Source organism: Cygnus olor, chromosome 1 (assembly GCF_009769625.2).
Source record: "Cygnus olor isolate bCygOlo1 chromosome 1, bCygOlo1.pri.v2, whole genome shotgun sequence".
Classification (NCBI taxonomy): domain Eukaryota; kingdom Metazoa; phylum Chordata; class Aves; order Anseriformes; family Anatidae; genus Cygnus; species Cygnus olor.
Genome location: NC_049169.1, coordinates 6,447,338 through 6,461,274, shown reverse-complemented (window position 1 = coordinate 6,461,274; position 13,937 = coordinate 6,447,338). Strand labels below are relative to the sequence as shown.

At 37.2% G+C, this 13,937-nt stretch overlaps 1 protein-coding gene across 11 annotated transcripts in view; it reads left to right on the top strand.

Moving 5' to 3' along the window:
* Nucleotides 1-13,937, top strand: part of USP6NL (USP6 N-terminal like) — a 118,863-nt gene that overhangs the window by 53,341 nt on the left and 51,585 nt on the right. For 9 of the 11 annotated variants that reach the window (XM_040547112.1, XM_040547071.1, XM_040547103.1 and 6 more), the window contains 2 exons: nt 5,180-5,253; nt 6,292-6,374. In XM_040547112.1, the coding sequence (XP_040403046.1) occupies nt 5,180-5,253; nt 6,292-6,374 (157 nt within the window). Of the gene's footprint in view, nt 1-758; nt 882-2,118; nt 2,263-3,070; nt 3,251-5,179; nt 5,254-6,291; nt 6,375-13,937 lie in introns of those variants that run through there. The other 2 variants (XM_040547133.1, XM_040547064.1) reach the window with 2 other exon arrangements.

Here is a 13,937-nt window from a genome sequence, read left to right as displayed (position 1 = left end):
CCTACATTTTGGGTGGGTAATAGGGGACCTCGGATCTAAGGTTCTCTTGCCTGCAGATGTACACATATAACAGCTAACATTTCTCCCTGTGAAATGGGAGGGGGAAGATGGGATGAAGGAGAGAGTAAGGCAGGATTATTTCTTTTTGAGTCGGTTAGTTACTGTCAGAAGCGTAGTTTTGTATTAGTACCTGGTTTCTTGTACCATTTTCTGTCCTTGGAAAAAGTTGATTAATAGTCAGAATTTAATTTTTACATCCATTTGTCGGGTACGTTATTGTTTTCCTTTACATAGTGTTTATTTTTACTTGGATCTATTGTTTTGCTATTTAGTTACTATGGCGCTTGGTCCATTACAATTAGTCTTGCATTCATTAGGGAGCAGAATATTATGGTTTTTTTTTCCCTTGCAGTTTGTCTCTTATTATTACTTTCTCTTCCCTTAAATTTTACTGTACTTGTCTTTCTTCCTTAGGGTTGGAAGAATATGGAATATAGGAAAAGTCTTTTCCTAGGGATACTTAAAATTGCAGTTGCTTAATAGGAATGGGGAGTTTCTAGTAATTTTTAAGTTTGTGTAAGAAGCCTGTTTGTTATCAACTTGGGAATTTATTTTAATTTAATGCAATATTTTTTCAATTCTTATACCAATAGACCGAACTGGACAAGAGTTCTGAAGTTTTGAAGAAGCTCCAACTTTCAAAATGTGGGGTTTTTCTTTAAATGGGGTTGTGATGCGTGCCACCTAGTAGTGGCTACCAGGATCACATCCGTAATTCACCTGTACATTTGTTGTTTCTAAGTAATGCTGGCATCTCCAGATCACCAATCTCCTTTCACAGAAGATAAACCCTGAAGACTAACTAAGACTGTGTCCTTGTGGTAGGACTAGCTTAATTTTTTTTGCCTTTGCCACTTAATACTTCTTACATACCATCCCCTTGCTCTGTTCTGAAGACACTGTCCTTTGGATATCTGGTGAGGTAGGGAGACACTTGTTGGAGTGATGCAGGCACAAAGCTTATAGGCAATGCTTCTTCTTGGCTTATAGGGCTGATGGCAGTCTACAGATGTCTAATTTATCAGTTTAAAGTTTGTGAGTTGCAAAATGAGCCCAAATCTCATTGCAGCCTTAAGTAATCTTTTGAAAATTTAAATCCAGCCGTTTGCCAGTCATCTCAGCAGTGCTGAAAAGTAAAATAATTTCATTTCCAAGGTAAAAGAAAAGCAGTAATCTGGCTGTTACGTCAGCCCTTTTTAACGTCATCACGGACTGGGATTTTCTGTTCAAATTTTTCTGTAATAATGCTTCAAATCCTTTGCAGGTTGCCTTTCAAAATTTATAAATTTGTAATATTTCTAAATATAGGAAACAGTTGACAGAAATTGTTGAAGAGAAAATACTCTATAATGGGAAACGCTGTGTGTACCAGGCCAGCTGTTCAGAGTTTTTGGTCCTGGCCTTCCTTTTTATGATTTACCTCCTTCAAAAGCAAGGTGCGTGACATTGCTGCTGGCCAAGTGCTCTTCTTGTACCCTGTAGTGCCAACCAGTCGTGTTAGGGACTTGCATGTGCTGTCTGTTGTGCCATCATGGGCTGTTTTAATCACCATCGATTCTACTTTTTATTTTATAGGTTGCTGAAGATATATTTCCCCAGGTTTTAGTCAAAATCGGTTCTCTGTGCTACTCAGTTGACTACATGTTGATGTCAGCCTCATATGAGATTGTATTGTTTGCTGTATAAAGTGGTGTTGATCAGCTATAATGCTAATTTTAGTTAGGAAAATTAATCATACTTGTTTCACATCTTTCAGTGAGATAAGACTGTAAGACTGATAACCAACTGATATTCTAAAGTCTTATTTTTAATATTGTGTAATGTAGTGATGTATTTTTCTGCCTAGGAAGGTTATTTTATGATTCGTTCCCATATTTAGCTTTTACTTTTTCAGGAATCATTGTGTAAGTTCCAACTTGAAGATATTTAAATAATTCTTCTTATAAGAAACATATTTTATGCTCATCTCCTGCAATATAACCTCTTGTCCTCATCTCAAGCTGTTTTTGAGTTTTCAGCATGGCTGGATTAATGTAACATTAAACTATCTTGGTGCAGCTAGAAGGTTAAGATGATTTTGGCAGAAAGCGAAGAGGATTACTGGAAAGGCAACGAATATGATAATTTCCCCACCAAATGTAATTGAATAGTCACGAGGCATCGAACATGTCAGACAATGTGTTACTAATGCAGGACAGGAAGGTAAGCCAGGGATGTGTTTTCAACATAAATCAGGACCCAGTTTCTGTTGCAAATACAGTTCTGTATTATTTTAATTGTATGTTTAAACTTTGTTGCAACTTGTGCCATTTAATCCATCTGTGTTGTTGAAGAGCTGTGCGTGCCCTTTTGAGGGTATTTTTAAATACAAGCAGTAATCTATTTTTGAATTCAATTAATAAAAAATATGGTACCTCCTACTTATTCGGCTACGCTTTATCAAATCAGATCCCATCTCTCTTTTACTGGGAAGGTAGTGTTGGGGATTTTTTCCCCATTTCTCACACCTCAGTAGCAGTCACACCTTAAACAAGCAGGCTTCCCCCAAATCTGCCCATTGGAGAAGGAAAGATTAGGGTTGCTCCCTATTTGAATTTTCTCATGGAGTAATGGCTTTCCTAGCAAGCGTAAATTTACTTTTAAAAACTTATAACTGGTTTTCTATAAAGAAGATCTGTTTGTGTCTTGCAAAAGAAAATGCAGTTTAGTTTTGATTATGGTTCTTGTAGTTTTTCACTTGCAAAGGACTGCTTGGCTTCGTCAGCGTAGGCTGGGGAGCTTTAAGAGGACGTTGTCAGTTCAGTAGGTGTAGTACATCAACTAATAAAGGATTAAAAAATGGAGTGGTATCATCGCGTCAGGAACACGTAGCTCTCAAATGTGCTTGGAGAGTTCGGCCTGTGCCCTTGTGTGGTGACAGTGCTGGGAGGAGATTCTAGAAGGGTGTCGGGGCTGGCCTCTAGGAGTTGGGTCCTGCTCACTGTTCAGGCAGGTGGCTGGGGTAACAGGGGCCCACAGGAACTAAAAAGCTGTCAGACAAAACCAAACCCAAAGCCAAACTGTTTTGTGTCTTGCAGTCCTCTTTAGGAATGGCTAAAGGTGGGTCCAGCACCTAGAGGAGCCAGAGGACAGCGCGCTGCTTGGGCGGCACCAAAACATGAAATGAGCCAACTCGCCGATCACCTTACAGGGAGGAAATTATTTATCAGTGTCGTGGCACAGGGGTGCATAGCTTCAAAATATAGCAGATGCAGTTCTTAAATTTTAAATAACTGCTTAAATTCATGAGTGCTGGTTCTGGTGTATGTTGGGGAAAATACAGCAAAGCCTGATTTCCTCACTGGTAAATGAGAATAGAATGAGGAGAAAAAATTGTAAAGCTTTTGCTTATAATCTCCAAAAATTAAAAAAGCAGTCAGACTTTTCATCAGACAAATTTGGGACAAGCATCATCGTTCCCTGTACAGCGTGTCTGTGATGGGGCATGCTGGGTTCTGTCTGCATTCCCCTTAAGAAACTTTGAGGGAAAACACGTAGAGAACAAGCACAATCTGTCGTACCGCATAGAAAGCCACTTTGGCACAACTTCTCCAAATATCTGAGAAATATGTAGGTAGGCTTTACTAAAGAAATACTGGCTTTGAGCAAATAAAACTGTTAATAATGTCACATGCTAAAAAGAAACCCATAATATCTGATCTGTTCTCATATTTCGTGGTCCAGATGGTTGATAAGTACATCTGCTGAAGAATTAATGCTCAACAGATATGATGTTGCCATGAACTAAACAGTGAATTAAAAAATACGTCTGGACTTACTTCTATAACAGTGTTTGAAAATTATTTCAAGGCTTTTTAAAATTTTGCTTTATCTGTAACTCATTGCTTTTTAATCATAGAAAAATTGATATAGGGATAGAATGGAATTAGAATTGAAACAAATCAACTCGAATCTTTCAGTCTTATGATGGACATCAAATGAATGAGGCAAGTCAAATGTTGCCCCTCAAAATGTGGGATGTTGCAGTGCACTGTGTTCTTGAATATTCAAGAAGCATCTTAATGACTTTCCCTCTCACAGTGCCCATGTACATTCCTATCCATGATCTAGAGAAGGCTTCTGCTAAGGGAATGATGCTGAGCAACCGCAGTAAAACCAGATTTATCTAAACTTTAACTCCAGCATTGTAGTAACCTCTGCTGCACTTGCAGTGTAGTGATGCCCAGTGCTTACCTGTGCATCTGTTTTTCTTGCTCATCAGTCTTCCTGTTGTCCTAGTCTTATGCTTCTTTCAGCTCAGGGTTGCACAAGTAGCAGGCCTGATGCCATAGCGATCTCCTTCCTTGTTTTCTGAGAAATGGGTTTTAGGCAGTTTCTCAGATGAAGTCATTCTGAATCAAAATGCTGGAGGAGATGGGGTAGGGAGGCAGAGAAGTGCCGGGCTTTCAGTGATGCTGCAACTGGCTGGGAGAAGTGTTTGTTCTTGCCTTCATTGCAATTGGAAGCGGAGATTTTATGATAATAGATATGTTTCTACATAAATGTTTTCCCGTAGCATCTTATTTAAAAATGTGTTGGCTTAGAAGGTGAATTATTTTCTCAATACTTATATTTGTATGGTTGGACTTGATCTAAGAGGTCTTTTCCAACTTAAATGATTCTATGATTTCTGTGATTTCTTGAGCATTTATCGGTATTCTAATCCTTCTGTACAAATCCTGAGTTTAATTCAAAATTTCTTTGGAAACAGTAGTGTACGTTTTAGTTTTCTTCGACTATGTAAACATTTCTGGAATTGACAACTGGTAGCTTTTACTACTTTCTTGAGTCTTTCAGTTAGTGGATTGTGTGATAGTATTTTTTTAACTTTATTTAGTAGGTATTTTGTTAGAAAATGGGGAACATTCTAAATTCAGCAGGTAGAACACCCCCCCAAGAACTGTATTTTACTCTGAACAGTATTCAGGAGGTGTACCGTGGTCATATTTTGCCTTGATATAATTGTTTTGGCATGTCTTCATCCAAGTAATCTCTCAGAAGTTAAGTTTCTAAGCATCTAAGTGCAGTTCTCTGTTCACAAGGGAGAGAATCTGAACGGCGTTATCTTAATCCTTCACAGGTGCAGATGCCGAGCAGGATGCTGCTGTCAAACTTGCCCAAGAACGAGCAGAGATAGTTGCCAAGTATGACAGAGTAAGTGAACTTGATAATGATTTAAAGACATCTTATAATTCATCTTAGTAATATTTTTATTAAAAAAATGAATCATGGCTTCCTGCTAGCTTTTGTTTACAATACTCTGTGTGGTACTGATCTGAGGGTTTCATGATGCACTAGCTTCTGGGTGTGCTAAATTCTCCCTCCGCAGGGGATGTTCTGGATAATGACTCAATCAACTCATTTTTCAGGTGCACGGCAAGTTGCTTTGGGGCTATTTTAAGTAACGTAATGTTTTTAGAAGTAATGAAAATAGGGTGTTTGAGGATGCTAAGTATATCCGTAAGATCAGAGGAACTCTTACTGTACTTTTTATTGAATTCTATTACGGTGGTAGAAACACCTAAATCATTACAGGGAACTTAAAAGATAAGTAAACTGCATTTATTGTCAGATTGCTGCAAGGGATTAAAGAAATACCAGGCATTACCTTTTCCTTAAACTACTTGTCAAGTAAAAGCCTAGCACAGCACATACCTAGAATGCCTACACTGTATTCACATATTCTTCTAACACTTGAGGGCTTTATAATTGCCAGTGGAGTAGTGAGCAGTAGACTTGTTTGTAGAGTTGGAAACATTTCAGATACCAGACATAGGGGTATCTTGCACAGGGTGTAGTCGAATTAATAGCTTTGTATTTTAATAAGGGAAAAATGTGTGTATGACTTTTGTTCTGAGTGGTGGCCTCTCTTCACACCCAGTAACATGTATATTACCAATCTTTGCTTGGAATCACTAGTGGAAATTTATCCTGTGTTCAGCAGTGACCAGAAGAGGTTTCCTGTGATGATGATGATGTTCACAGTGGCTGAGGGAGGCGTGCTACTCTGCTATTTTTGGTTCGTCAGTTTAGGCTTAGCATTCTCCTCCTACTCCTCTCTACTACCATGGTGTCCCAGAGATTATGCTTTGAGTGGCTCAAGCCTGTCTTTGTGTCTGAACTTTCTGTGTCTTAGCTTATTGTGCCATCAAACTTAATTTGGCCCTTCTTTTTTTTTTCCTTCTCCATTAGGGACGAGACGGTGCGCAGATTGAGCCATGGGAAGATGCTGACTATCGTCTTTACAAAGTCACAGATAGATTCGGGTTTCTACAGTAAGTAAGCTATAGTGAAAACAAAATAAGGTTAAGAGTTTGTTGCCATTACTATGCATGTTTTTTTCTTGTATTGCCTATTTGGGGAAAGTATTTATTATGCCTTTTAATAGATCTTTTGGGAACTGTTTGCTGTGTAAATCTTAGATAATCTTTCGCTGTGCTTTTCAATTCAATTTCTAGCTTTTTTTGTGTGTTGTGTAATGTAATCCTGTGTAGGGACTGAAATATTTTGAATATTTTATTTGGGAATAAAAATTGGTGGTCTACCAAAAGATTTTTCCAGCTGAATTAAATTGCAGTTAAATTTTATTTTTAAATAATTTTGTTATATATAAACAAGCTTCAAGTTCTTGGAAGAAATTTTTAAATTTTATTATAATGTTGATCTTTACAAAAAATAATACATAATAGCTGTATATGAACAGCTGTGTATCCTCATCCTTCAAAAATGAATCTCATTTAACTTGATATATTTAGAAACCCTACTGAAGTCTCTGTCAATTTGGGACCTAATGTTGCATTAAGTGAAGTTAGAAAATGCCAGAATCCAGATGGAATTTCCCTATAGGTACTTATTTGTAACTCAAAATCTCTTTTTGGTAAATAAAGGTGATAGCATTAGGTTGTGTTAGAATTTTTGTTTGGCAGATGGAAATATCCAGCTTGCAGAACCTGAATGCAAACTGACTTGCCACTTCTGGTAATATCCAGTCAAAACTCTTTGCCATTCTTGGTATTTGACATTTGTTTGAATATATGAAGTGCAGTTAGGTTCTCCAGGAAAAACAGTGATGAGTGGAAGACTTAATTGCTAAGTATGCACTTACTTGGTGTGTGTGTGGTTTGTTTTTTCAGGATTTTTTCTTCAGTTTTGTAATGTCATTGCTTTCGTAAGTTGTCAATTAAAACAGTCACCTCTGCTGTAGATAGTCTCGACTTCATCAGGGTGAGTTGATTTGTTGTGTGACTTCCAGACAGTTCTGCTTTACACAGAGAGGTTTTTGTGTTGGTAAACTACAGCTGCACCAATGCATGTCAGGTATTGTAGGTGTCATTGTAGGTAATCTTAGTGGAGAAAGGATGTCAGAATTATTTCTTGTGCAAAAGTAATAGAAGCCACTGCTGCCTTCACCACCGACCTCAATGGGAACAGAGTCGAATAGCCTCAGATTTGCGAGTGGATTCTTGATTTAGGTATCCGTGTGAACTCCTGAACTTTCCCTGTTACTTGCATTGCTATTGTTGTACAATACCATTTGTTAGTGTGTGTTTATATATATATCTCGTTTTATAAATATATATGTGCATATATATATATAAATATATATATATAAATGGAGTGTGGAAGAATGTTAATGTCTGCTACGGTTGCTCCTGCAGTTGGTTGCTCTTGCGTTTCAGGAGTCTTGGACCTCATGTCATAGTATATCTGAGATGCAGTGACGGGAGTGCTTGGCAAAGTAACGTGCCAATTTCCAGGCTGCTGTAGCTGTACCTTTGAGCTACAGTATGCGCTTTTACCTCGTATTGCAGTCATTTTTGTGATGTGGCAGAGTAGATGTAGCCTAGTCATTAGACTGTAGTTGCTTTCTGGTAAAGTCATTAGTCACTAATGTAAAGCCTGTGCAGAATTCATTCTCTATATATCCAACTGCAAGGGATGAAATTCGAAAGATTTATAATACATGAGCACTGTACAAATTAACACTGTATGTAGATATTCTGCGTCTTCACTAATTCTGTGATATTCATTACTCATACACTGATCTATGTCTCTTTATAAGGTAGGTTTCACCTGGGAGTGCTCTCAAGGCTGTGTTATGATTCTTGAAAGGAAATTCATTGCAAATGACACTCACTTTCCTGAGAAATAAAATATCTCCTGGTAGGAGAAATACTATTAGGATAGGCATACTAAATGTCTTTTCAGGGAAATTTACATTGCGCTGTAGACTATGACCTGGGTTCTCTTATACTGCAATACTCAGCCTGTGCAATTTACCACATCTGAAAGAAACTCCCTGTTTCTAGGAGAATTTGAAACTAAACAGCATAAATGCAGCATGTACCAAAAGCCTCAAACAGGTGGCTTAATGCTTATCATTGAATCCCATTCACTGAAACCTTGCAGGTGCTAGATCAGCACTGCAAGGAGCAATCAGTGACAAAGTTAAAAACCTTCTGCTGATCGCTTGCTGCGTGTTGCTGACAGTTCCTTACTGAGCTGTCAAGACTCCTAATCCCTCCTAACCTAGCTATCATGTGCTTACAGGGTGAGTTAACGAAAATCTAATACACATTGAAAAATGAAAATCTGTGGACAGTATCAACCTGTTTATAATCTAGTTAAGATGAAATCTGTGCTGATAATCTTGTTTACCTTGATGTTTTAAAATACTAAGTACCTGAAAGATGTCTCTTGCATCAGAAGGCTGCTGAATATGGGGAACCTACCAGAAAATTAGGGCTTGCTTGCTCAAGTGCAGCAGGCCCTGATTATCATGAGTTGTTTGTAAGGTCCTCTTTCTCCTTGGTATGATCTGTTTGCAGCTTTCCATGTCTCTCTGAATGTGCATCCAAAGTTCAGCTCATTGCTGATAGGGCAGAAAAGATAAGGTGTTTTTGGAATGAAGCGCTCAAGCTGCCTGTGTAACGTGCCACGTTAAAGCCAGAGAAGGTGGTGGGAGAAAATGAAGATGAGGGACTTCTAAAGAGCAGTTTTGGTCTGGATCTAGGATTCCTCTTTTGTCCTGGCATCCTTATTTATGTGTCAAACTCTGAATTAGTAAGCTTAGAGAACCTGAAGAGAGTTGCACTTTCCTTGTCTTCCTGTGGTACTGGTAGAATTGGTAAAACTGTTTAGATTTTCTTTTGACAACCTACTGAATAGCAGAGAAAAGGTGCCTTTTTATCTAACAGTTTAGAAATTCTCAGTGATTGGAAACGAATATGAAATATCTAACCTTAAGGGTAACCTTCATTTAAGACCCACAGTTGAAATTTCTGGTGGGCAACTTTGGTCAGTTCTAATGGTTGTTGTGGTGTTTATCGTTTATAATATTTAGAACCATCCTTACCTATCCCTTGTTGTAAGTTTTTAATAACTGATGCCTTAGGAACATAATTCAAACTGTTTGCTGTAGTGCTATTTTCTATTTTGTACTTCTGCAAATGACTTCAGATAGTAATAGGAAATTGCTATGGCCAGGGTATTAAAACAAGTATTAAAACCAAAAGAGAACAAAACTGAGTTAGTGCCCAGTGAATTTAGGAAGAAGAAACAAAGTTCAATGAAACATACAAAAGCATCATTATAAATGTGGATCGTTTGAAATGAATAAGGGGAAATTTTAGAGGGAAGCTGGATATGAGGAAAGAGGTTTCCAGCAAACATGCTAAGCTGTGAAATGACTCCATGGGGAACTGAAGGCATCTGTCTCTGAAGACGCCAAAGACGAGATTGTACAAGATTGTGCTTTGTTTTAAAGCACTGATAGGAAGTATTGTTGGTGGGACTGACTAAATTACATTGGGAATGTTTTCAGTAGTTAATAAATTATATATGACAGTCATGTATGAACCAGAAAGAGTTAAAATCTCAGTATTGGATAAAATGTAGGAAACTTTGCCTTCCTGATTGATTACTGTTGCTGCAAGACTGCAAGAAGTGGTAATGGTTGTAGTTTATTTAAGCCATATGCTGTGGTGGGGAAAATGGTCTCATCTTGGGTAATTTTTTTACTTATATATTTAATTTATTGCCAAATAACTTTTTTTTTTTTATTACTGATTTGGCTATTGTCAAATGCTTTGCACAGGTCCAGGTAGCTGATGTCAGTTGCTCTTTCCCTATCCCCCAGTGCTGTAACCCCATTGTAGAAGGGCACCAGATTTGTCAGGCACCATCTGCCCTTAGTGAAGCCCTGCTGGCTGTCCCCAGTCATCTCTGAGCATTGGTGAGCTAGCATGGGTTCATCTTGATACCTTTTAATTCAATATTAATTACAATAGCATTGGTCATCTTAATTGGTACAGACCGGTTTTGATCGAGTACTTATGGCATTCCTCAATGTCATTTGGTGTACTTGGATTAGTGCCTACTAACACTTTATTCTTCAAGTCCATGATGTTTGTCTCCAGAAGGCCTTGTTAGGGACATCATCTTAGTCTTGAACACAGGAGTCTTGAGATAACAGACCAGTACATTTCTTCCAGGTGCTCTACAGTTACCTGTAATCCTAAAAGTACCTTAAAGAAAAAAAAAAACGACAACATCCCTACCCCAAAAAATTGGCTATGATCCCCATTCCGTAAATTCATCTATAAAAATCCCCGTAGACTCCTGTTTTCACATTACAGAGCCAGAATGCTGAACAGTAGGGCTGTTGTGAAAAATGCCAATCATTTTTTAAAGGAACATTTTTTCCTCCAGGAAGTCTAGCACCAGCATTTCTATATACAGTCTGCTAGCGTTTTGGTAGGATTGAGAATTCTCTTCTAGAAGACTTGTGCTTGAATCAAGTCTGACTGATATTTGTTTTGTTTTGTAGCTGATGTACAAGTCTAGCCTACCATCCCAGGGAACCACCTCAGTGCTCCGATAAACCTTAGTCTTTAATATACGACTTTTTCAAGCAAGTAGTTTAGGAATGGGAGAAATGTCTTGGATGTCTTCACAGGCAGTCATAACAAAGAACTGTTCCAGCAGTTTTTAGAAATGGAAAAGATCGAATGTGTGTGGTAGAAAAAGGTTGGTTTTTTTCATTTTAATTTTGTCATAGATATGTTATTTTTTTTGGGTCAACCATGTGTCAAGATGCTTCTTTTTTTTTTCTTCCATATTTAATAAAAAGCAAAATTTTATGTGTTCTGGGTATGAAATCAATGGACCAGAGCTTTGCAATTAAAAACAAAAAACAAAACCCCAGAAACATAACCAAAACCCCAGAAAACCAAGCTGTAAATGCCCTGCACCTAAAAAAAAGTAATTCCTTTCTCTATTATCTTGAAGCCTTGTTAAATTTTAAAGAGTTCTTAAACTTTTCATTGTGGTCTGTTCATCACAGAATCTTTACTGTATGCATACTTCTTCTATTTGCATTTTTTTCTAGCAGCAATCCCTGACAAGGGAATAGCTTCAGTAAAGAACTGAAAAGGATTTCTGCGTGTCTTGAAGCTCATAGCAGACATTCCAGGAATGCTTTGGGATCCAGGATTTCACCCTTGCCCCTTGAATTCTTCAGTTGATTTGTTACTGCTTTGGGATGGTTAAAAAAGCAGGGAGGACTAATATGTGCTCCTGGGGCAGTGGCAAGTCTTCCTCTGCTTCTCCTAGGAACATTTAAGTATAAATATATATATATAAATATCTTTGCTAATACTATATATACGTATTATTAAAGGGCATGGTTTGCATAATATGGAGATAAGTATCTCCATTTGTATATATCTAAGTGACAATTACTTGAACTATTTTTATATTTAAAAAAATATTAAAGGTTCCAAGCAACCAAAGAATTCAACAAATTCAAATGACTGTCAATATTTTGAAGAGAAATAAGAATTTAAGCTTTAACTGAATATCATGGAAGCACATATTTAAAGATACATTTTTGTGAGTATATCCTTTTATTTATTTGTTTTTTTCTTTTTTTTTTTTTTTAACAAAACTCTTCAGCTGTCTACAAGGATGAAGAAACTTTATTTCTTCTTTTTTTTCTCACCCCCTTGTATAATGTTAATCTCAGTGGTCATGTGAGAATTAACTGACGGGGGTTTGCAAAACAGCCTCAACTTTGTGCATGCTCCCAAAATAGGGTAGAAGCTGAAAGCAGCATTTTGCAACTCCAAAGGTCACCAGCAGCTTCATGCAGTAACTGGTGCTGTTTCCGTCTCTGTATATCACCCATTTTCTTTTATAAGAAAGCTCTTTAAGACTACAGTTGTGTTTTTCTTAGTAAGAAAAAAAAATTGTCATTGGTTTTTGGAGTTAGCGCAGGTACTCCTCAAGGCTGTGTTTAGTTTTTAACCTAAGTTGGAAAGCACAGATTATGACTGACTAGCAAGTTGACTAGCATATTGTGGAAAACATAACTGTTTAGGTCTTAAGGCACAAAATGGAAATAGCAGGAAAAAATATATACTTTAGTCCCTGTAGCTTTTCAAAAACTTTTCTTTTCGTCGTTCATTGATGGATGGCATCAACTGAATTGTCCTGTTTAATACTAAGCTGTGAAAAGTTTAAGCTTCCATGACACAATTAAAAAAAAAATCAACGATTATTTTAAAGACTTTTTCTTCAATTCACACAATATGAATTATTTTCAGGTATTAACTGGCTACTAGCAAATTATCTTGTATTAATAATTATCTTAGACCACAAAACCTGTTATTGGTTATTGCTATAACTTATTTCACTTAAACAGGTTTTTCCTCTTCCTACCTCTTCAGTAAATAGAAGCTGGGGCTGTATGCGTGGTCTGGCTGATACTGCAGTGAGGATTAATATCCAGGGACCAGCATCGTGTTGTTGGATAGATTTGAGGCTTATTCTGCATAGTATTTTTCTTTTCCTAGTGAAAGGAAAAAAGTTAAATAAAGTAATAATGGTAGAAAATGAACTTTTTTTTTTAAATGTTCATAAAGCGATCTTAATAGTTCGAGTCAAATTCTTGTGCTATTCTTGGAGTAGCTCCACACTGGCTTTCATGGAATTGTACCAATTTACAGCAGCTGGCAATCTGATTCATGCTTTTATTCTTTATCATGACTCTATTAAAGCGGTGAACATAATTTTAAAATAGTTTGCTAATGCTAGAGATTACTGGGATGCCAGATGCACGTTTCAAATAACAGAATTCATTATTCTGTCTTTTCCTAAGGTAACGTAGCCTACCTGCTCTTCTCCATCAAACTTTACTCTTTAAATGCATTGCATTAAAAAATAATGAGGTAGTGGAGCAAAGAAATGGAGAGCTCAATCAAGTATTGAGATACTCCATTAAATGTTTCCAAATAATTTTTTTTTTTTAGTTTCTTACTTTTGCCCATAACTTTTTAAAGGGGAGCAATGTGATGAGCAACAAGTTAACATCTCAAAGTTTCTTCCTATTTCTTGGTAGTTTATACAGAGCTTTGCTGGGAAACAGTACTTCATCACTAAAATATTCTCCATGCATTCCTTAGTACTTTTTACAACATGCTGGTTAGAACTACATGTCCAAGAACAATAAATCTTAGTTATGCAGCTAACCCAGCTGACCTGACTGGGTACACAGGTGAAGTCTCTTCAGATAAGAGATGCAAGGACTGGCCACTGAGGGTTCTCTGCAGCAAAAGAAGTTACTGAGATGCCAAAATGCTCTGGGTAATGGAAATTCAAGAGAGAAGTATGGTGGCTGTAATTTGATAATAATGAGACAAGTATTCAAGAAATAGGGATTTTTATGTAATTTTAATTTCAAATTTTTAGTGTGTATATCAAACCTTAAGGAAAGAACACTGAGGTTATTAGGCAGGTTGAGCTGCTAATGTTCCTAGTGCCATGCAGCCAGTATCCTT